Here is a 24,193-nt window from a genome sequence, read left to right on the forward strand (position 1 = left end):
CCTGGCATTTCCAGGCTACTAGTTCAGTTTTCCACGCTTTTGTTGAAAACATGTTGTTTCACGGGCCCATGTTATTTATAGACTGACGGCACCAAGCACCCTGCTAGCTCTTGGCTGGGGTTCATGCATCTGTCATCGTAAATGAGTTTGTTACGGGAATTTCTTTCTCAAAATACAGGAGGACGTTAAAGTAAAGGAGATAAGAAGCTACGTTGTTTGATAATGCAAAGTACAGAGCAGGTGGGTAATGTTTTCAGGACATAAACATGATAAGTATCCCCCAAGGGCCAGAAGGAGCAAAGGCCTGTTCAAACAGAAGTGAATCATTTTTGTCACACACTGGTGATAATTCCTCATCAAAATATTGCCCATCTGCAGACTCCAGCGAAGTGTGATTGTTACACTCGAAGATCGAAATGCTTAATGAGCAACAAACCGCAGCTCCCACTAGGACTTTTAGGGGGTAGGCAACCCACCAGGGAGCAATATAAACATATTGTATTTACTTTTTTTGTTGTTGTTTTGTTTCATTTTGTTTTAATTCTCCGTCAAGTCACCTGGCACTAATGAGGCAGCAAGAACACAAGTGTTGCTTATTCCTCAAGATTACTGATGCAACTGCAAACCACACACAGAGAAAAAACATGCAATAGTCTTCTTTGGATTACAAATTTGCTATTGACATTATTTATTTATTTATTTATTTTATGTATTTTTCCTACCTTCCCTATTCAGTAATCCTCCAAATCAGAAAAAATCTGTTAGTTTAGCTGTTAGGTTCAAGTGTGTATTCACAGTTTTTAAATCTTTATGTCAGTTTACCTTTTTTTGCCTCATGCCAATTTTCCCGAGTGCTGCGAGAATGATAGGGATTTCAGTGCTTGTTTGGGTTTGTGATCAAGGAGCGGATCAGTTTGCAGCAATATCCCCAGCATTCCCTCAGAAGGGCTAATCACACCTGCAAACACAGCCAATCTACTGCATCCAGGTGCAGGCCTCAACACAGGCCTGCACACACTGCAAACATAGAGACAATGTTACAAATGGAAGGGAAAAATAAAGAATACTAAAACTTTCTCACACAAAGGAAAACTTAAGGAGTGTAATTGCATTCTATTATTATTATTATTATTATTATTATTATTATTATTATTAATTATATTTATGCATATTATTTATAATTTATATGACACAAATACTGGAAAATAAGTGTCCTACAATGGTAATTCTTGTTTTACTTGTGCATCCACCAACTAACATAATAATAATAATAATAATAATAATAATAATAATAATAATAATAATTATAATAATAATGAGGTTTTGCATCACAATCTGTACTGTAAACCTCATAAAATACTGTATTCTCCGATTCTCAGAGTGATTAAGAAAAACTATGTTAATAAACTGGGCTTCCTTCAATGGTTTTGTTTCTAATTCCAGCCCAGTGCTTGGCATTAGACTGACAGTTACTGGTGCTCTCACAGGCACTGGCCAAACTCAACGCTGACCCAGCGGAGTGTGACCGGGAGTTTGGTAAAACATTAAATGCACATGTTCCGAGAGGCAGCAGGAGCATCGACCATGCAAGTGTCAGAGAGGCAGAGAGAAACATTGATGGCACAGGGCCTCACCTGCTGGCTGTTCCCTTGTAGTGCAGCTCTGCCTTTGACAGGGAGAGCCAAACTCTAATGCATCCGTTTCAGCCGCAGTGCCACACACTATTTTAATGAGGGAAAGATCACTCGCTCTGGTTCTGGTCTCCAACTTACTGAAGCAGAGAACCTTCATAGGACACAGCACAGAACTAGACAGAGCATGGCACAGAGCATGGCACAACACGAACTATATTCAGAGCACAGAACAGAGCATGGCACAGAGCATTGCACAAACCAGGACTATAGTTACCGCACAGCACAGAGCATGGCGCAACACAAAACTATAGTCACAGCACACAGCATTACACAACATTATGCTACTGTGTGTGGTCCCAGTGAAGCCACCCAAAGCACCTCGCATAGGTATATGCTACTGTACACTCTTGAAAACTGGTCTCCACACTGTAGTGTCCATAAAGAGACAACAATTGCATTACAGTACGTCTGGCTAACAGATTGTACTGGGAATGTATCATATATTGTAGCACCCCATTAAAAAAAATATCTAATTAAAAACAGGTATTTATCTTCCCACAAAACGACTGCAACGATCAGCTGGTGCCAGAGGAAACTAAAAAACAGTTTGTCTGTAAACAAATATTAGCCGAGATCTGAATAACACTAAAAGGTCTCCCTATTTCCCAAAAAGCACCAGACAGACATCAATGCCTTCATAAGTAACCGCTCTTCATATTTGACACAATTGTTCAGAAATCTGTTTGAGACTGAGCTGTCATTGGATGCTGGGACGTGCTCTTTAATCACTTGTGTATCCATTTTAAATCCCACAAACTACACAACGGCCATAACCCAGTCTTACAAGGGAATGGCTTAAAAGGTAAGTTTGTTAAGAATCCATCATTTATATCTGTCCCAACACGGATGTTATTCATGTTTCAAAGCAAACCTCTGTAATCAGTTTCAGAAGCGTTAAGTTTCGCAGAGAGCCTTCAATTAGGGATAAGAGCAGACTGACAAACACGTGGTAATTTGTTGTCTGTTCCTTTGGTTTGTTTTTAACCTTTACTAATTCATTAATTTATTTATGTTTAAAAGAAGACCTTGCCATATGTTTTGGTTCTCTGGTAAATGGCAATAAACTGTCAGCATGCTTAAAGGCATTAGTGCTCGGACTTGCTGAAAACATGCTTTCAAGTTATTAAAACAAGATGCACTTTACATCGCAGTGGAAGCCAGACAGACAATCCCCCCTAACCTGCTTGCTTCGTACACCACTGAAGTCTTCCCTGGTCTGGCTCCCAGAACATGCAGTCATTTTCATCACCAGATCCAATTCCAAGAGTGCTTCTTTAGATGATTGGAAATAGCCTCCTTTTCCTGCCTCACTATCTCCCATTTCAATAAAATTAGGAAAATGTGGACTTATTGTACTTTTAAGATTCCGCCCGTAATAGCCCACAAATGGAAAGCTGAACAAATGAAAGTGCAAAGTCCAAGAAAGGATCATACAATCCGTGTAATAGCTTTCATATTCCCCATTAAAGAAATAAGAAAAAAATGATATACATTATATTATCTACATTTGTTTTTTTTCCCCCCTACATGCACAGTATAACCCACATTTGGTCAATCAGCGAACTACTTACAACCTATCGACTTCAAATGAAAGAAATGTTTTGGCAGGGTTTTGTAAAAGGTTGGTCATGTAACTCCTTCAGTTTTCAATCAGCTCTTTTAGTCTTTCAAGTTACAGCAGTGTTAATTGAACGCACACAATCTACCTAATGATTATACAACATACATACACTTCTCATCATCAGGAGCAGCACTTGGGTCTACTGTTGCTCTCTCTCCCCACACACAGACACACATATATAGATAGATAAATACATACAATTATATATGTGTATATTTAAAAAAAAATATATATATATATATATATATATATATATATATATATATATATATATTATTATTATTAATAAAATTAATAAAATGAGCAGACACTCCAGTATGTTCCTATATGTGTAAACCAACAAAAGGAAGTATTTTAAGCTCCCAGTCCTGATTTCCAGGAATCAGTTGAACTTTTTGTGAAGATTGAGGTGCCAGCCTTGCTTGCGTGTTCAAGACCACAGTCTGCTCCAAAGACACTCGGCCAGAACCCTACAACGTGCCACAAAACACGGACGTGTTCCTGTGGAAGCTGCCCCTCATTTAAAATAACACTAAACAAACAGAGGACCGGTGCATTAACCTTGGCATGGAATCAGCGCTCAGGGGCGAGAGGAATGGGTTTGGTACAAAGGTCACTTTACAAATCTGCACTGAGGACAAAGGGCAGATTAAGAGCTCCTTTACTCCTGCAAATGCAGGCGCACACTCTGGGTTTTCTGTAAATTAATGAAATGCAGTGAGGGAAAAAGAATGATAATCCATCTCTCATAAACCAATCTGTCATAAATCACTTACAACATGTTCAAATGTGGTCTTTCTTAAGCCTGTACTGTTCCCAACATCTTCCAAGAGCATCTAGTTGGCATAGATTGTGTTTATTTATTCATTTTCACTTTCACATTTCACATTTCACATTTTCACTTTGTCCCAGTACTGCAATATTAGGGAAGACCCAAAAATGGTCTAACAAGGGAAAGCAGAACCTGAAGATAGCATCCTTAAAGAATAGCATGAGGAAGAACATGGAAATGACTACAGAGCTGGGAGAAGGAAGCGTTGTGGTTATCCTCGCATCAGCACCACATAGGTCACTCCTGAAGTCAGGACTTAAAGGATGTGCTGCAGTAAGAACACCTCTGATAATAAAGGGAACATGACAGGAAGGCACAAATCTGCCCTATGGGAGAATGGTTCAAGGCACCTTGGATAGGTGAGGACAGTTTACTGTTACTTGGATGTAACTGAAGAGGGGACTTACAAAGCACCTTGCTCGAAGAACACAAACAATGAAGAAAGGTGAACTTACATTTGGGGGTACATATCCTTGAGGTGCAGAGAGTCGATGGTATAGTGAGATAATGTGACGCGTTTGTTTTCTCTGTGTGTAAGCGGCTATAACCCTGAACCCTTCTGGACCTGCAGGACGTGTTTAACCCTTTCAGGCATGAGCAGCTAGTGCGCTCTGGGAGAAAGGGGTACCAGTGGGAGTTGACGAACACCTTCAATGTGTTGTTTCAGGTCTTCTGCTATATACTGCATTCTGGGTCTTGTAAATAACAGGTGATGTTTCTCTGAACTGGTGGACTATGCTGCAGATCTCACACCCTGAAAATCGAGTGATGTCAGCTACCCCAATCAGTGTTTGGACTTTGCTGTGCAATTACACAATTCTGTGGTGCCATTCTGATGAGATTTCAGACTGTTTGCTAACAGTTAACCCTGACAGACGTGTCATTTTAAAAACACAGAAATGACGCTGATGACAAGAACAACTGACAATGACATCAATGTGTTGGACTACATCATCTCATATCAGCTGCTCTGGTAGTCTGAGCTGTAGTGACAAGACACACGTTAAGCCAAAGTTTTTAATACAGGAGACAACACTGGAGGCTGTGGGCAAACTGTTGATGTCTGAGTGTGTGAGAGTGTTTTTGAAGGGTTAACCAAGCCAGCATTTTAAATAGAGATGCTATTCCTGTGGACGCAGCAATGTGAAAGGAGAGGGATTCACTGATGGGTAAAACAAACAAACACTGCCTTACTGAAGTGGGTAAGGGACCAACTCAGGAGTGAGACCAGACGTTTTAATATGATTTCCTATAAGGTGCCGTTTTATCAAATGAAGATGGTTTATGTTCTGTCAGAGTGCCTGTCATGTTGGGAGGCGGTCAGGCGGTCTGTTTAATGCAGAGCTGGGTCTCGTGTTTAAAGAGGCCGTGCAGTGCAGTACATGGAGTAGATGGCATGACTGTTGTATTGACCTGACAAAAGAAAATCTGCTGTGAATGAAGCCATTGTCAGGCATAATGACCTACTTGTGGGAGGAAGGAAAAAAAAAAATTAAAAAAAAATCTTGAATACAATTAGCAGTCATGGAATGCCATTCACAACTTCCTTTACTGCGTTTCTGTGCACTCCTCCAAGCCAGCTTGGCCACCCCGCTCAGGGAGATACTTTAGAAACGTTCTGGGCCTTTTAAGAACGCGATTTGTGTGCATGTACAACATGACAATGAGGAAGGGATTTCTTTTGTTTTTTTAAAGCAAAAACTCTATCTTGCGTTTCTCGACTTACAAATACCCAAAATATGAAGCACAGTCACAACGCGCATGTGTGAACAAAGGCAGTGAAGTGTGAAGCCGAGTGCGCACTTTCATGCATTAACTAACACAGTCAAAACATAAAGAATAATCCAAGATGATCGGTTAAGATGCAGACCTATATACTGATCTATACATTTCGCTTCCATCAGTAGAATAATGTAAACATCTCTGACTAATTGTATGCATTCAGTTAGTGAAATGTAACGTGACAGACACATGCAGCTTTTCAGAGGTATGATTTCTCTGACCTGGGGCGCAGTACATTCTGGCAACTGCTTCAGTATCGCAGGAGTCTTCAACTTCACTCCACCTGCAGAAATATGTGAGCTGAATGTGTCCTAAAAACAAAATGACAGGAGAAATCAAAACAATTCCCCCCTTTTTGCATTTCCAGCAGAAGTGAACTGTAATTATTCCTTTGTAGCTAAAAACAGTATCATTAAGAATAATGGCATCATTAAGTACTAGGAGCTATTACTCAGGGTGAATTTGCCACGCTCATAATGAGGCTTTAGACAGGAAATGAAGATACTAATTACGGGATAAAACGCCTACTCAGTTAATTAGAAGCAAGAGCGAATGAAAAGAAATGCATTTGCTGAGAAAAAAAAAAAAAGTTCCTGACCTCTATCATTCAATAAGATGTTGTTGGGGTTCAGATCTCGGCACACGATTCCTTCTTGGTGGAGAGCCTCCAGGGCGAGGACGAGCTCCACTGCCCAGCGCTGGACGTACATCTCAGGGATGTGGGCTTGGGAGGCCAGGACTAAGAGTTCATCTAGCTCCTTGAAGAGCTGGGAGACATCCCTGTCCCTTTTCCCCGCTTCCTCAACCGGACTCTCCTTTATGCTTCCTCCATCAGCCTGGCTCTCCCCTGCAAAGAGTGGAACCCCTTTGCCGCCACCTCCCTCTGAGTCGCAACTTTCCAAGCGCCCCCCCACCTCGCACACCGCGCTCACATCTGCCCGGGACGAGAGCTCGGTCAAGCTTGTGTTGGTCGTATGTGAAGGAGACGCACTGGCGCCGGGTCCCTGAGAGAGAGCTGCGGAGCTGACGGGGCCTGTTTCTGTCGCCTCCTCACACATTGAAAGTGCGCAGCGCTCCTGCAGTGCAGCACCCAAGCGCTCCAGGACGTTCTCTTCTGATCTGGCACTCAAGGAGTGGGCGAGGGCACTTCCAGATGTGGGGAAGTGTGGCCCCGGGGAGTGTGTGGTGGGGAGGGGATCCTTGCCTAGGTGGTGGTGGAGTTGGAGGACGTCAGGCTTCTCGAGCCGCGGAGGCCCGACATAAGACTTGTCCACTAGCAGAGAGCCATCTGAAGCCGGCTCTTCTGATGCGGACTCTGAGACGCCCGGTAGGTTCACCAGGAGGTCAGGAGGCGGGCCCTCATCCAGGCCGCTCCCCACGTCCTCCACTGCCGCTTCCTTGAACGAAATAACAGGGACCGACTCATTGGAGCCAGCATCGCTGTCGAAGGTGGTGCAGTCGGTCACACCTCTGTGCTCCAGTGGACCGGTCTCCAGCTCGGGCGCAGCATGCAGTATCTTTGGGGGGTTGATCTTCGGACCTGACAGCTTGTCTCCCACTTCCAGGCCCAAGAGGTCGCTGGCACTGTCCTTGCTGTCGATCCTGAAGAACTCCATGGGGCTCTTCTTGGACTGGTCCAGGGACTCTGCGGCGCTGCTCCTAGAGGGGCTGAACACCTCGGCACCCACATCTTCCGTGAAGAAGCGCAGCTCCTGGGCACTGATGGGCGAGCACAGGCTGTCGTTGCTCAGCAGGGAGTGGGGTCTGGAGGAGGAGGAGGCAGTGGTGCCGCCATCGGCTGCGGCAGGAAGGAGATCTGCCGCGTCAGGAGCGTCTAGGCTGTCCCCATTCACCTTCAGCAAAGGCTTCTCGTCGGCCAGGGTGACGGGCTCCACCTTCTCCTGCTCGTACTCGTTGCACAGCGTGAGGTAACTGTTGGTGCACTCCTCTTCCGACGAGGCACTGGAGTCCAGCAGCGCGCGTGAACTCTCCTGCCCGTCCTCCTCCCGTATGCTGTTGTCTTCCTGGGAGCTGGCAGTCGGGCTGTTTTTCAGAGGCAGGACCTGCAGCGCCCCGGAGTCCGTGCTGCCACTGTCGTCATCCAGCTCCACGAAGAGGCGGTCGGCCATGTGGATGGGCGTCGTGTGTGATTTCTGAATGAAAGGGATGTCAAAGCTCTCTTCCGGGGTTTTGTTCAAGAATTTGCTCACGTAGGACCACAATTTACCACCTGGAGTCATGACATAAAAACAAAACATGTACATGAGACCGGCGTCACAGATCCACATGCCACACAGTGCCCAGATTTCAAAGTCACACTTGTGTGCTTCCTCCCAACCCTCCTTCCAACTGCACAGCCTTGCTCCAGGATTAACATGGTAGAGAATCTCGACTTCAACGACCCCAAACATTTACTTACCATATACAGTCCCCCATCAGACCCCCATTTTGTCTCATTTGTTATTGCACCATATTGCATTTGTAGCAAATCAAGATACCGTGATGTAACTGCTCAGAGGAAGAGGAAAAGTTTGCGATTCCCACTTAAGGTCTTAATATTATGTGTGACACAAAGACTAATCAAAATGCGTGCAATTAAGACTTGCAGCTTTATGTAAATGTGATGGCAGATGCAAAGCTTTCATTCCTGGCAACCAGCCTCTACTTTGATGCGTCTTTATTTTATTACAGGAAGGCCGATCTATTAAAACAGCAACCTGGTGCATACAAGACACAACTTTAAATGTCTATTTATTTCCTTACTGTACGGCCTTCTTTCAGTCAAGAGCTATTAGCATATTACTCTCATTAAAACATCCCAAACCTTAAATACTTATGCAGGCATGTGCAAATTATACTTAATGCAATTTAGCAAAATAGGGCTTGTGTACTATACGTTATTGTCATGCCTCGGCTGTGCTGTGAAATCACTCTGAAGAGAAGCTGGAATTGCAACAGGTATGTAACGGAGCAAATTAATAAGGAGACATTTTTCTTTGATTACTTTGGTGTTCAGCTCAGGGTTCTTTGAGATATTTAGTCCATTACATTGTCCCCTAGAATTAAAGTGATCAATTTACAAAAATACTTTAATTAGTTGATATATATCAATAAATTAAATGTTTATATATATATATATATATATATATATATATATATATATATATATATATATATATATATATATATATACACACACACGCACAGACACAGACACGTGTCTAGATCTGTGCAGGATTCTTCATTATTCCCTATTCTGTTCAAAACCACTTTACACAACTCTTCACAGCTTTTTGACTCCCTGTCAAGCAGAGGGAAATACATTAGAGTCTGATCTTCAAAGGTCAGCAGCTCACTTGAAGAAGCTCTTTGAAAAACCTTCTGCTGGCCAGGCTTTGTCTCTCCTCACCGATGCCCACGTGACTCATCGTTATACAACTCGTACACAAACACTGCAGCTTGTTTGCAACTGGGTGTCATCTACTGTCTTCTTATTTAAAAATAAATACATTTACTGATGTACCTCCTTCATAATAAATAGAATACAAAAGCTTTGAGTTTTAATTAATCATTGCTCTATTGTTAATTATTGTGTGTGTGTCTTAGGTATAATTCTGTGCAGTTCTCTGGGGCACTCTGGTAGGACGAGCACTAATTATATATATATATATATATACAGACACATGTATATATAAAAACAAAAACACTCACTTGACATGAGCAACCTAGACAGGATCCTTGTGTTTGATCTGAATCTCAAACAGATCTTGTTGGAATGATTCTGCTCTGTTCTGTGCTGTTCTAGATACAAGATAATATTGACTTGATCTTAAACGTCTGTCAAATGAAGACATGTGTGAGACTTGACTTCTTTAGGGAAACTGCACCCAGAATGTTGCCCCAGTTCACTTCCTTCCTCATCGTTTGCCATTTAAATGTATTAATTTACTTTTTAAATTAGACTTGCTCCGGATTGCTCCCGCTTTTTGTAAAAACAGGTCAATTACATATTTCAACTGAGAAAATTACATGTATTCCTAGTCTGGTGATAAGAGGGACGGTTTCCAATGCAGGAACTAAACATGGTAGCCACTTTTAGGCCTTGAGTGTGCACATTATTTCACCTGCTATGGTACAAATGGAGATCTACACAGCTGTCCGGGGTTTATTTCTTAAAGGCGGTGCAAAGATGACGGTAAAACTTTGAAGTTCATCACGGTGCAGTGCCCTTGACGCTAATACAGTGAATGATGGCTGGCAGGCAGGCAGGCAGGCAGGCAGGCAGGCAGGCTAGGCCCCACACCAACCGAGTGCGGAGAGGGGGAAAAAGCCATCACATTGCCGTTTCACTTAGCCGCCCCTTGATCTCATCTTCCAGATGACTCACTGAGCATCTCGGTGTAGGTATTCTTGCAAGAAATCTTTTCAGCACATACCTGCGATCTAATTAGGCCGCCGAAAAGCACACCCGCTCACCGGGGCAGATAATTGGAACCCCATGTGCCGCTGCTAATAATGACCAGCGGCATCACCTGCTGCAGGAAACAATGACCTGTGACACAGCACTCTTTCCCACGCAACATCTGGCCAAGTGAAGGCCGATAATGCTGAGCCAATAGGCTGGAATAAGGAAAATGCACACGGCACTCTCACAAACAAGAACCCCCTTCTGTCACAGAGTGTGGCCGTGGTTTTCCCCCCTATTGCCTCTGTGCTGTTGATGCAGTAAATTAAAACAATTAAGCACATTTTCAGAGCTGAGGGTATTGTTCTGCTTGCGCACACCGCAACCTTAATCCCGGGCCTCGAGAGTAAGGGGTGGATGGGGGGTGAAGGGTGGGGGGGGTACTGGAAGGTTTCATAAAGAGGCCATCCGTTAATTTCCAACGCGACACGAATGCATTCATTTGTAATTTGAACATCAGATTTACACTTATTTATCTCTCACCACTGTGTACACATGCATCTGGCGATCAGCAGTTGAGGTGAAATAAAATACTGGAGTGTACTTTCAAGCTTAAAAAACATCAACAACAAAAACAACAACACATAATATATGTTTTGTGGTTTGTTTGTGTTCTTATTCTCTCAGATTGGAATGCAGTCATTAAGGAAGGCTGAGCAATGAACACATGAAAGATCAAACAAACGTGGTCAGGCGGACAGAAACATGGAGAGGTAGATAAACATACCACTCAGATAATGGCGAGACCGAGACGGACAGAGAGAGAAGGCCAGCAGTTACATCTGTAAGACATTCACTGCATGTGTGTCGAATAAAACGCAGCAATAAAATTAGCAGTCTTAGAATTTGCCAGTATTAATACTGAAGTTCAGACAGAGTGGCGTGACTTCATGAGGGAAAGGAGCCAAAGGGGCGTTTCAACACGTCTGCACCCTTTTGTTGCTGTGCATGTAAAAATCAGACTCATGGAGGTTTGGTCTGCCCCCTCATGCGACGCTTGCAAGAATGGTTGCGCCTTTGGTTTTGGAGAGACTCATGAGATTGAGCAGGGACTTTGGGAGGTGCTCTTTTCTTGGGATGCAACCTGAACAAATCTTAAGCTACTGACTGGCTGACCACGAAATGTCAAAACTCATGTGGGCACATCCTTCTTCAAGTGCCAGTCATAGTCACAGCTTGTGTCCTCTATAAGTCAAGAGTATTGAGGCTAGAGGTTGGTTAGGCAAGTCTCAAATCAATGTAGTCAGTCTCCCAACTACAAGCCGATACTCTGTAAAGTAAAAGCACATATTAAATGGCCTAGACACACAAATAAAAAAGGCAGTTGAAATCGGATCATGTCTGGAAGGATTCTTCTCTTTCCCTCAGGACTTCAAAGACTTGAGCACTGTCATCTGCTCCTGCGTTGCTTCTTTATCAGAAGCAAGGTACTCCACAGGCACCCTGCGTTTCTGAGGCATTTTCTTCATGGCTCCTATGGGTCCTTCTTGTGGTTTTTGTTTGTTTATTTGGTTAAACGCACTTCCACTGTGCCGCGTGTGTGTGAACTGTACCGTGTGTGGGAGTGGGTGCTTTATTCAAGTGTGAATGGAGAGAAGAGACACAACATAAATACAATAAAAACAACAGTATGAGCCACTTAAAAACAAAAGCCCCCATCAGGGCCGGCTGCAGTGTCCTTTGGCTAAAAGCTGTCGAGAAAAACCCCGGCCGCGTCGTGAGAGAAAGATAGTTAATAAAAGCAAGCCTTACCTTACCCCCCACCTCATCCAATATGTAATAGAGGTGTAACTAATAACCCCACTGGACTACAGAATCTTGCACACACACAGAACGAGAGGCATCTGAAAAACAAACGTATAAACACACACACACACACACACACACACACACACACACACCTTTAAAACAAACCAACAGACCTTCAGCAAGCTGCAGCACCAGGAAAATGGAGTCCTCCGAGATGATGTACTTGTGCAGACGAACCATGTTGGGCACACAGCGGGGGATGATGGTCTTTTTGTTCCTGCCGCACTCGCTACTTTTCCTGAGACCCTGACAGAGAACAAAAAGGTCAGTTGTACCCTCAGTTGCCTTTGGAGCATGCTGCGCTCCGTGTTTATCAACCAAACTAATCTATTCTTGTTACTCTCGACTTCAGAGAAACCACTCATCTGCTGCTCCATGCCCCGCGTCCCCTGAGGCTGTGCTGATGGCATCTGGCGGGTATCCAGCATGCAGAAGATGGCACAAAGCTGCCATTAAAATCAATTACATGGGTCAATGTTTTTATTAGAGTATTTCTCAAACTAAGTCATCAGGATGGCACTTGCTGTTATTTCCCTGCGACCTTTACGCACAAAGACCTTGTTAAATCGTAAAAAAAAAAAAAAAAAAAAAAAAAAAGAAAAGTATAAGGAAAAGGAAGATCCAAGGCCACTAAAGGTCACTGTATGCATCATTTTAACTAAAAAAATAAATAAAAAAATTCTGTTGTTGCTGCTGTTGTTTCCTCCCCTGTACTGTTTATTTTGCTCCCAACATAACCTGTATGTTTTTCAGGCACAGAAGGAAGGCCGCACTCGTGTTCTGAATTGTTTACAATCCCTGATAAAAAGAAGTCTGTTGGCTCTTCTACGTGGTACTCGACATTCACACACTGTAAACAAAAAGGAAAAGGAGATTTTCCTTCATTGGTCTTCCTGCTGCTGACCAACTGCTGTCTGATTTTATATAGGCAAAACTTCTAAGCCCTGTTTACGTATTCTATTTCTTTTCCCTGCCCTGATCTCATTCGCACATGTCTCTGCGGGGACTCTGGGAACCGGCTCCTCAGCGAAATGAGCTCCAATGGCAGGCATGCCATTTCTCTTTGTTAAACCCAATTTTGCAATGGAGGAGAAAGAAAACAACAACATCAACAATGAAAGGAAAATTCTGGCGCTTCTTCTTGGGATGTCAAGAAGCAAATGGAGGAAGATGGAAGCAGTTTCTCTCCATATGGATTCTAATCAGAGGCAGTTTGCAAACAAAGGTCTAGGCTTAGGTATGGCTGCAAATTTTTCCAAAATGTTTTTAAAAGGAACCGTGCCAGACAAAATGAAAAAATAAGAAAAGCACTGAAGAACTGTCATTAGCCAATTATTATCAGAATGTGTTGTAACATTAGCTATGGTTTTTAGAGATCCCCACCAATGAGTAAGAACCACTACCTTATGGTATTCATATCATAAATAACAACAATGATAATAATAATATAAAATTTCCTGAAGCTTACTTTCAAAACGTACGTCTCTCGAGTACTTTTATCCTGTACCAGCAGCACCTGTAGACAAGGAAAGGAGGGACATGAGAAATACATGGCCAAGCACTATGAGCACCGCTGTAAGACAGGGGACAACAAAAAACAACCTTGAATTACTAATAATGCCCAGACCTGCAAATCATTAGTCAGTGAACAATAGTAAGGAATAATCAATAGATCTGAACCCTGCCAGACTCAAATCAACACTTCCTTTATCAATAATGTAAGCTTCTTGTGGAGTTCTCTCATCTCACATGGCAAATAAGAACATCGTAAAACGATTAACAGCATACTTTTCCAAAACGGGGACGGACAAGTGGGCTGAATGGGGTCACTGACTCTTTTGTTCATGGTCTTAAAAGGGACAGAAAGGAGGGCACATGATGCCATTTAAGGAAAGAAAATAATACAAATTAAAAATAATAACTGCATTTGTGAATTTAAAAAATCTTGTCCAGGCCTTCCAAGTGTTTAGTTAATATTCTACCTGGTAGCCTTGTTACCTGTGGGTCAGTTACTTTAAAGCAGGAGGGGACCTGCCTCCCTGCCTCCCTGCCTGCCATCTCTCAGCTCCTTTCCCACTGCTTGAACTGAGATCAGACCAGCCAAAGCAAACGGCATCTTTCTCTGTCAATGTCAGCTTCTGTAGCACCAGAGCAGTCCCTCCCTGCGTGGTGAACTCCACGGGCAGCGTGGCAGCACGGACTCACACAGACACGTCCAGAGCCTGACCTTTCCAGAGCGGGGAGTATCCACAGTGAGGAGGAAGGAAGGAAGGATGAAGACCCCTCTTGTTCATGGCGGTGTGTATTAACTGTTAACTACCAGGTAATAAACATGTTAAAGTGAGGGATTTCGTTTTTTATCAGCTGTGAACTGCAATTATTTTGATGCAGCTGTATTCATGAGGGATATTTTGAACACCCCAGTAACACGTTCGTTTACAACCTGATTTCCTTTTGCTGGTAAATGGTAAGCACAACAAAAGTGCTCACTGTTAGTGGATCCCATTAACAACTATCCTCATCATGATCAAATACGTGCTGGGATTTTACAATGGTTGCGGATGCTGCTGGGAGGACAACATTTAAGAGTCACATGAATTCTCCCTACACCAGAACTAGCTCCTAAGCTGAAAAGGAAATGGAGAAGGAAGGAATAAACTCTATAAAGGAATTATTACACTAAGCTGCTGACCATATAAGTTGCCGTCAAGCAAAGAGAAAGAGGAAGCACGGAAGACTGTGACGCCAACTGACTGCAGAGGAATTTACATTTTTTCAAAACGAGAGCTCAAAATAAATAAATATGAAAATGACATTCTCATTGGTTTTGAACAGCAGTCTTCTTAACCAAGTTATAATTTCCTCTTCTTCAAATAACGCATATCAATTGCGCCCCGGCGAGTTGGGAGTTTCCAGTTACGGCACAGCCCGCTAAATCTCTTCAAGCTTTCCTGATACAGGGATACAAACCAGCAGCGCTGAGGTTGCTACAGTCCTCCACACAAGCCTTACAGAGCCGCTCGCGTTTCCCCCTGGAGGAGTAGTCCGTCACAGAGAGGCACTGTAGAGCAGAACATATGTGACTTTCTTTTTTTTCTAACCTGACCCGCTGACCCCCGTTTTTTCCCAAACAGGTGTTGCCTAAATGATTATAAATCGGCCCCTGGATAAACATTCACCGGTGAGCCAAGCAGGGCCCACACTAATATAATTAGAACACAAACATCAGGCCTGTGAAAGCTTTCCATCTGTTTGACAATCCCATTTAGTTATTTCTCTCTCCCTCTCCCTCTCTCTCTCCTCCCTCTCTCTTGCGAGCCAGTAAGGAGCAACTTCAAGAAGAACATGTCTGCCTTTCGCTGCCAAGTCATTTGATATCATAGTTAATACAATCCACACATCTGGCCCTCTGGAAGTGGGAGAATGTCTGTAATTACCTGGGTGAGAGAGAGGGAGGGAGGGAGGGAGGGAGGGAGAGAGAGAGGGTAGAGGGAGGGAGGGAGAGGCAAAGAGAGAGAGAGCGAGAGGGAGAGAGCGAGAGGAGACACTTCTTCCTTCCCATTTTCAAAAGCATGAAGGAGACACCAGCCCTGAAGGCACCAAGCCCTTCCTTCATTCAACTGCCACCCCCTCCTCAGCTCTTCTCAAGGGCAAACAGGCAGAAAGCACTGCACACTGCATTTGTCCTCCCTTCTCCCTCCTGCTATGAAAACTCTACTTTGTAACGGTGTTATTTCACTGTGCCTTGCTGGCAGAACCGAGCACCCAGTAAAATAAATACATGAATACATGAACTAAAAGCGCCCCCCTACTCAGGGCCTGTTTCCTTGTCTTAGCGAAGAAGCAGACATTTTGACCGCAAAATGCTGGGTGGACATGCCAACATGAAGTCTATTCAGTTACACAGCTTTAGAAGAAAAGCTAAAGTTTGAAAAGCCACAATTAAAAAAATGTAAAAGAAAATAACAGGCATTTAAGAAGAACATAAACGGAGCAAGATACCAAAAGACCAAGTACTGATCCATTAAAGGTCCTGTTGTTGTTACTGTCCTTTCCAAACCTGGCACAGGACGCTAATGCGAGGATCAGTATTTTGAAGTGATTTGTCCTGTGTTGCCATAGTTGATGACAAAACGGTGAAGAGATCAATGGCCCTGAAGTTGTAAATGCTCCTAGTTTCCATTGCAGGAGAAAGGCTTTCAAGGCCAGATAAAAAGGTACTTTTCTCAATAGCTATAACAGGGCCAACATGGAAATCTTCAGAAAGTTTACCTTAACTTTGCCTTTCCCCACATTCCTTCCTGTATAGATAAACCAGCTGATTCAATAACCGATCTGACCTTCGCATTCAAAATAAGCAAAGAAAGAAAGAAATCATTAAAAAAATGGAAGATAAGAAGCAGGTAGAAAACCATCTCTCTCTCTTCTTCCCATATTCAAAGGCACATATAGACACACCCAGATCTATCTATATGATAAATGCGTGTATTTCTACAACATCAAAAACAAAAATAGTAATAATAATAATAATAATAATAATAATAATAATAATATCAAGAACAATCCAAAGCGGATTAAGTCTGGCCTGGAGGCCTTCGTATTTGCCAAAGCCTGAAATCCCAAGGGACCCTCGAGAAGAAGAGAGGGGGTGGTTGGTTTGTGTGTGAGTAAAAATCCAGGAAAGCACTGGTTAATTTAATCTGCGGTCCTCTTTCCCCAAGCAGGAGATGCTCTTCTGCACTGCTGAGTCTTCATCAAACGTGAAGAGTTGACTAGAAAATGAACACCAGTGTGGCCAGCGCAGGCCCGAAGGCTGCCCATCTGCCGTGAGGTCCGGAGCCACAGCCACCACCTTCAGAACATATGCATCAAAGGCTCCGAGTGAACAGACTGGAGCAGGGAGTCCCGCCGAAGCCAGCAGAAGGTAAACGGCAGGCCCAGGGGCAGGGACCAGCCAGCCACCAGAAAGAGAAAAAAACCTAATGACCCTTCAGACTGTTCCCCCTCACACACAGACACATGCACAGAGACACAGGCACAAACCGGCAACCACCGGCACCAAGGTCACCAGAGAACACCAGCTACCAGCTTGAGAGAGGGGAGCAGCACGGTCGACGGCAGAGGAGATGAGTGAGGATGCAGTGTAGTGTGTAGTGAACGGGTGTGTGGCAGGAGTAGGGTCTGTGTGCGTCTCTGTGCGTCTTCCACATTTGACGTCAAGACAGCAGAGTAGCGCACACCTTTTTTTAATTGCAAACAATTCGATGCACCACTAGATAGAATCTCCAAGACCAGCGGCTTTAGGTTTATGGTGGAAAATTGTCTAGACATTTGTTTTTCTATTTGTTTGATTGTTTTAGTTTCAATGCTCAACATTTTATTTAAAAAAATAAATAAACCACCTACAAAATCTATGTTTATAAAACAGAAACAAATAAACACAGAAAAGGCTAAGCAATAAAATAATCAACACCATATTAATAATAGAGAAATGGGGGAAAAAAAGAGAAACAAATAAACTGAAGCAAAATAAATGAGTGTGTATGAATCGAGATCTAGAGAAACAGTAGGTCTTCTCTGCTTTTTAATGACAGGCCTGTACTGCTTTCATATCCATACGTGGGACCTGGACGGCTGAAAGGTGGGAGGAAAACAGGCTACTGCTCGTCTCAGCCAATAATGTACTCAGCGGCCAACAAACACATCATCAGAACATTCACGTGACTCCTAAGAAGAACAAGACTTGATCAAAAACGTAAAGGACCCATAACTCTCTGCTCCCCAGGACTCAGGAGCAGCCCCGACTGGGGGTTAAAGGGTGGCTGGGCATATTGCTGTGAACGGCTGCCATGTAGTCCGAGGGTGCTGGGGCACATCCCTCTCGATCTGTGCGTTTCTCGTGTTGGGGAAGCTGATACTTGGAGCTGGTCCCTGGAGACAGATGGAGATTTCAAGGTGGCGGATTTCTCCTTGAATGCCCGGCAGAATGCTGAAACGCTCCAAGTCTGAAGGGTTAACGGTGATATTCGCTCAGGGATACACATGAATTAAGTGCAGATCAGGAGAATGCATCGTAATCTGCTTGTTTTTTTAGTGTGTGTGTGTCCCACCACCACTTAACCATTTGCAAACACTTTTCTAGGCTAAGGGATGCTTTTAGGCATCAGTGTGGTTTTCTTACTTTTACCAAGAAGAACAGCAAGCAGAAGGAAATGCTTCCACTCCAGAAGCAGCACAATCAGAGACTAAACTGGATTCTGGTCAGCACAGAATACTGCTGTATCGTTTATGATTCCATGTTTCAACAAGTCAAATCAGGTTTACATTTTGTTGTAGTTGTTTTAGAAGTCAAATTTCTTCCATTTCTTCTTTCTTTGTGGAATTCACTGACAACAGCAAACAAACCAACAACAATTTATTATATATACACCAATCAGGCATAACATTATGACTACTGACAGGTGAAGTGAATAACACTGATAATCTTGTTATCATGGCACCTGTCAGTGGGTGGGATATATTAGGCAGCAAGTGAACATTTTGTCCTCAAAGTTGATGTGTCAGAAGCAGGAAAAATGGGCAGCGTAAGGATCTGAGCGACTTTGACAAGGGCCACATTGTGATGGCTAGACGACTGGGTCAGAGCATCTCCAAAACTGCAGCTCTTGTGGGGTGTTCCCGGTCTGCAGTGGTCAGTACCTGTCAAAAGTGGTCCAAGGAAGGAAAAGCGGTGAACCGGCGACAGGGTCATGGGCGGCCAAGGCTCATTGATGCACGTGGGGAGCGAAGGCTGGACCGTGTGGTCCGATCCAACAGACGAGCTACTGTAGCTCAAATTGCTGAAAAAGTTCATGCTGGTTCTGATAGAAAGGTGTCAGAACACACAGTGCATCACATTTTGTTGCGTATGGGGCTGCGTAGCCGCAGACCAGTCAGGGTGCCCATGCTGACCCCTGTCCACTGCCGAAAGCGCCTACAATGGGCACGTGAGCATCAGAACTGGACCACGGAGCAATGGACGAAGGTGGCCTGGTCTGATGAATCACGAGTTCAAGGTGTTGACTTGGCCTCCAAATTCCCCAGATCTCAATCCAATCGAGCATCTGTGGGATGTGCTGGACAAACAAGTCCGATCCATGGAGGCCCCACCTCGCAACTTACAGGACTTAAAGGATCTGCTGCTAACGTCTTGGTGCCAGATACCACAGCACACCTTCAGAGGTCTAGTGGAGTCCATGCCTCGACGGGTCAGGGCTGTTTTGGCGGAAAAAGGGGGACCTACACAATATTAGGCAGGTGGTCATAATGTTATGGCTGATCGGTGTATATATTGCTACTGATAGTGAATATTAGTAAATCACTTCTGTCAGTTTATTACAGGCATCGAGGGCTTGCAGCGCATGGCGTGGAAGTCCTGAATATGAGGACCAAATGGTCTAACTAAAGCTTTAACTAAAGCAAAAAGCCAAACATGCAAATCAGAAATACGACGTTTAACCTCTCCACACACACAGTTTTGTTTTCATGCACATACACCCACAGCAGCTTCTGGGAAATATGGTTCCTTATAAAAAATGTAAATGCAGGAAGGAGAGGAAAAAAAAAAAAAAAAAGATTTCGGGAATATGTTCCTCTCACTGCCTGCATTCAAAATGTTGCAGAAAGGCAAATAAATATCAATGTACATTTGTATAAATCCAAGTAATAATAACAATAATATTATTATTATTATTATTATTATTAACAACAACAATAATAATTTTAAGTTAAATCAATATAACCTTTGGCCTGACCTTTTCAGCCCACAAACTTAGCTTGACCTTACAAGATGCGCTCAGATTAAAGGCCTCTTTCTTCTGTTGCAGTGGGGGTGCCCCCCACCCCCGGGCCTGGCCCTCCCTCACGCATCCCCCTCCCCTCTCTCCCTGCCAAGCAGATGCATTTCAATCCTTTTTTCGCTTTTGTTTCATATCCTAAAGATCCGCCACTTCAAAGACAGCCAGCCAGCGTGGGGCTGATTTGTGACTGAACCCTCCAAGAGCTGCTCAAGAATTACCTTGTCAATCACCCCAAGGACCCTGAAGACCTTCAGCTCCTCCGCAGGGCTGCTCGGGTTCCAAGAGGGCCTTGAACTTAGCGGGCCTGGAGGCTAATGGAAGATATCAAAGATTAAACATCAATCAGGCAGCCACTTGAAGGAAGATAGCCTGCCGCAGCAAATGCCAGATTGAAGAAAAACACTGCATTTATCACAAATCCAGGCAGAGATGAAAAAGGTTAAGGCTGGGCATCTTTTCCCCCACGCCCCCACAGTTTGTATTTTTTGCTCTTTTTTGTTGTTTATTTTTGTTGCAAGTTACGTATTGGCCTTCATCTTGGTCATTAATATGGTTTGTATGTATGTATGTATGTATACGCACGCAGCTGCGGAATACATCCTAATGCTAAGCTATGCACACGTTATGTATAATAAAAAGGCGTCATAACCACATGCCAGTGGCACCCAGGTCTATCACATGTAGGTCCAGCTTCTGGCAAATGGTTAAAGCACTGTTAAGGAGTTGAGGAGAAGGATGTACCTTCACAGCAAATACCTTCTGATGAGAATCCTGTTATAAACTCCATGTGCTAAACACAGCAGGCCCTAGCAGGCTGCTGAGAAGCAGGAATGTGCCGATACTCGGTGGAGTCTGGCCTGACTAGGGCCACGTTTCTGCAGACGGATTCCTGCCCGACGGATGTGCCGAGGCCTTTGTGAAAGCTGGCAGTAACTGTGCTGCACACATTCAGCCATGGAACAGGAGCGCTCAGGACACCACGACAGTTTAATCTGTCCGCCAATAGAAGCCGTTTCTAACCAGTGAAATGGGAATGGATGTAAAGCGGTGTGCTGGAGACCTGCTGCCAGCGGGCCGCCATACTTCCATTTGTGATTGTTCTAGCCTGAGTTCTGAAAGACCTAATGGACTAATTTACTTAATTGAATAATTATTAACTTAATTGGTCTCAATTATTACCTTTTCCCTGTTGGACTGTTGCAGGTGGAAAACTAGCAAGGCACTAGCAAGCTCATAAGATCCAGGTCTATATTTCAGCCACCCCCCCATTGACAAAACTCATTTCTCAGTTACTGAATCGTTCCAATTACATGTTGAAGTGGATGAGATTAAAACTCTATAGGCTCAGAAATTATGTTGTGGCCACTGTATTCTGACTAAAAAAAAAAATATTAAAGAGGCAGCTGTAAAAAAAAAAAGTAAAAAAAAAAAAAAAGTAAAGGTCTAATCAATAAAATATTGAGATGATTGTGGTAACTCCAGTTGGGACAAACACCAGATGTCAGTGAAGCCCTCCTGGGTTTGACATCACTGATGTGGAAGGACGTGAGGTGAAGGCACTGACCTTGAAAGCCATTTTGCCAGACCACGACGGCCCAACCTAACCGCAAAAATATTATTTGTGTATCTGGGAATTTTAAACCAGAATTGAAGGGGAACATACAAGAAAACCCACAGAGAGCGCAAAATGAAAATATATCACCAGAATACATTTCTACTTAATAAAAAAAAAAAAAATCTATAATTCAAATACAAACACTTGCTCACCATACTCTGAGTGGAGCCATCCTCCGCGGTAGCCCCAAGGTACTGAGAGGAGATCAGCTCGGCGCGCATCAGGTACTCCGCAGTCTTCTTCTTCACAGCCTCGCGCCGGCTAGGGCTGGCCTCACCTGGAACAGGACGGGGGGGCAGGGTCAGTCACAATCACGCAAGGTTCGGTGCAAAAAGTACTGGCCACCAAGGTTCTGGACCCGTCATCAGAGGATCGAGTTCAAATCCAGGGTGGGACACTTGTACCCTTGAGCATAGACTCTCTACCCACAATGCTCCAGTAAAAACCAGCTGTATTCTAAAGGCTTATATACTGTAATAATGGTAATAATTGCTGTAATACAGCAGCAGATGTAGGTATTCACAGTAAGCTATGTATTAGTGTGCACTGTAATATGGTAATATGTGGTAAAACTACAGTAAAGTGTAGGAAAGCAAAGTGAAACAAATTAGAGCACAGAGAGGATGAAGACCATCCACCCAGACTCACATAGCCCTGAGAAAAGTGCAAATGTACACTGGCAGACCTTCATGAGTGTCCTATCAGTCTACAAAATGGACAGCAGTTTTAAAACAAAAAGTTTATAAAATGCAGCACAAGAAAAATGTATACTGCATAATAACAAACTTCTTTTGGTATTTTCACACTTTAAAACTTGTGATAATTGTCTTGTCGTTATACTTACACATTGTTGAACACAGAACAACAAAACACACATTCGCATTGGGGAGCCTGATGGCATTCTGGGTAACCCTGAAATCGTCTATTGAATAAGCAGCTTGTGACTTTAAAAGGATTAATCCACTGTGAGCCCGGGGCTGATCCCTCGGAGAGACGGAAAGAAAAAGGGGAACTGAGGAAGAGCAATGTAAAAGAAGTGAACAGTGGATTACATCTTGGGCAGAAAATAACCCATTGTGTTGAGAGACTGTATTTATAATCCTCCTGTGTTCAGCCTTGTCCTAGTTACGGCAGAAGTCCCCCCCCCTATGGCCTGCAGAAGAGCTGGTCTGGAGCCCTGCGACACGAAGTCTGTCCTGTTACTGCTTTTGCATTATCCTAAATATATCTGCCGGATCATTCTCTCATATTAGCCACCATGAACTGCATGGGTTTCAGGAATGGAAATGAAGACATCCACACATGAATAAACTGCAGCGAAGGGGAGGGTGTGATGAGCCCAACTCAGTAACTGACAAATCCAGAATGGGGCAAAAAGGGGAGAGAAGTAACTGGAGACTTAAATAAATACACAAACAAACAAACAAACAGTAGGGCTCAGGGAACTGCCTGCTCTAGACTGAATTGAAGCTTACAGTGAACACAGCGCAAGAGACATTTATGCAGTGAAGGCTGACAGGGTGTTTAGTTTGAAATCTTTAATTCCATACTGCTTGCCTGCCAACAAGTACCAGTCTGTGCTAATACTGAGAAAAATACAAACCAACAAACCACAACAACAACAGCCGCAAAACGATGAACAGATATTATGATTAAACATGCTTTTTGATGTCAAACAATCAGGTCTTTTCAACCTTCACATTTAGAGAAGATATTTACATTGAAAGGTCTGCTCCAATCTGATTGGGGGTTTGAAGTGGCTCAGGCGGGTGCGAAGTATTGAAAGGCTGCGTTCTGAACGATTACAGAGCACTTGAGAGATAAATCATGGAACTGCATTTCCTGAGGAGCTCACAACAATGCAAAAGGAAGGCCGAGGCTGGCAGTGAGAAACGCATGCCCAGTTGCAATGGAAAGAGATGAGAAGCGAGCCTCACAGTGTATAAAGTACACACGTCACACAATAAATCAGAGCAGAAATATCCTCATCAAGTCCAGGGTTGTGCATGGCAAGGAAAGGTTTTCATTTTAAATTGCGAAATATAATAATTACTAAAGTTACTATTTAAGGGATGTTTTTTCACCTCTAAACAAGACACCTAACTAGGTTTTATTCCAAAACCAAATAGTTGTCTGAAGGTTTATAAGCAAATGCAGAATACAACCAAACAGCTGTGTGCAGAGAAGCAAAATACAGAACAGTGTGAAAACACCTCGGGGAAAGAAGCCCACAGGTGACAAGGCAGCTGCTCCAAAGGCCAACCAAGACTCAGACAAAAGGTGCGCGTGTCGTGGGTCTCTATTGTAAGTACTGAGAAGCTGCAAAGCACTGGTGACATAGGCGGTCGAGGGCAGTGGAAGGGGACGGGGGGGATTGGCTGGCACTTGGTCTGCGTTCTGCCACAGTCTGTGCTTCTGCGACATCGACCACAGATGTTGTAACCCCCAGCTACGCACCCATTTCTGGCATTCGACTTTTTCGAAAGTTCTGAAGTGAAGAGGAAAGCTGACAAAGATAAAGGTTACCAGACACATCC

At 43.6% G+C, this 24,193-nt stretch overlaps 1 protein-coding gene across 1 annotated transcript in view; it reads right to left on the reverse strand.

The window, feature by feature from the left end:
• Positions 1-24,193, reverse strand: part of rps6kc1 (ribosomal protein S6 kinase polypeptide 1) — a 53,549-nt gene that overhangs the window by 14,177 nt on the left and 15,179 nt on the right. The window contains exons 8-13 of the mRNA XM_066698040.1: positions 21,809-21,933; positions 20,260-20,352; positions 13,672-13,719; positions 12,317-12,449; positions 6,528-8,159; positions 6,151-6,240 (exon numbers count right to left, since the gene is read on the reverse strand). Coding sequence (XP_066554137.1) covers positions 6,151-6,240; positions 6,528-8,159; positions 12,317-12,449; positions 13,672-13,719; positions 20,260-20,352; positions 21,809-21,933 — 2,121 coding nt within the window. The remainder of the gene's footprint in view (positions 1-6,150; positions 6,241-6,527; positions 8,160-12,316; positions 12,450-13,671; positions 13,720-20,259; positions 20,353-21,808; positions 21,934-24,193) is intronic.

The sequence above is a fragment of the Amia ocellicauda genome, chromosome 1 (genome assembly GCF_036373705.1).
Source record: "Amia ocellicauda isolate fAmiCal2 chromosome 1, fAmiCal2.hap1, whole genome shotgun sequence".
Classification (NCBI taxonomy): Eukaryota; Metazoa; Chordata; class Actinopteri; order Amiiformes; family Amiidae; genus Amia; species Amia ocellicauda.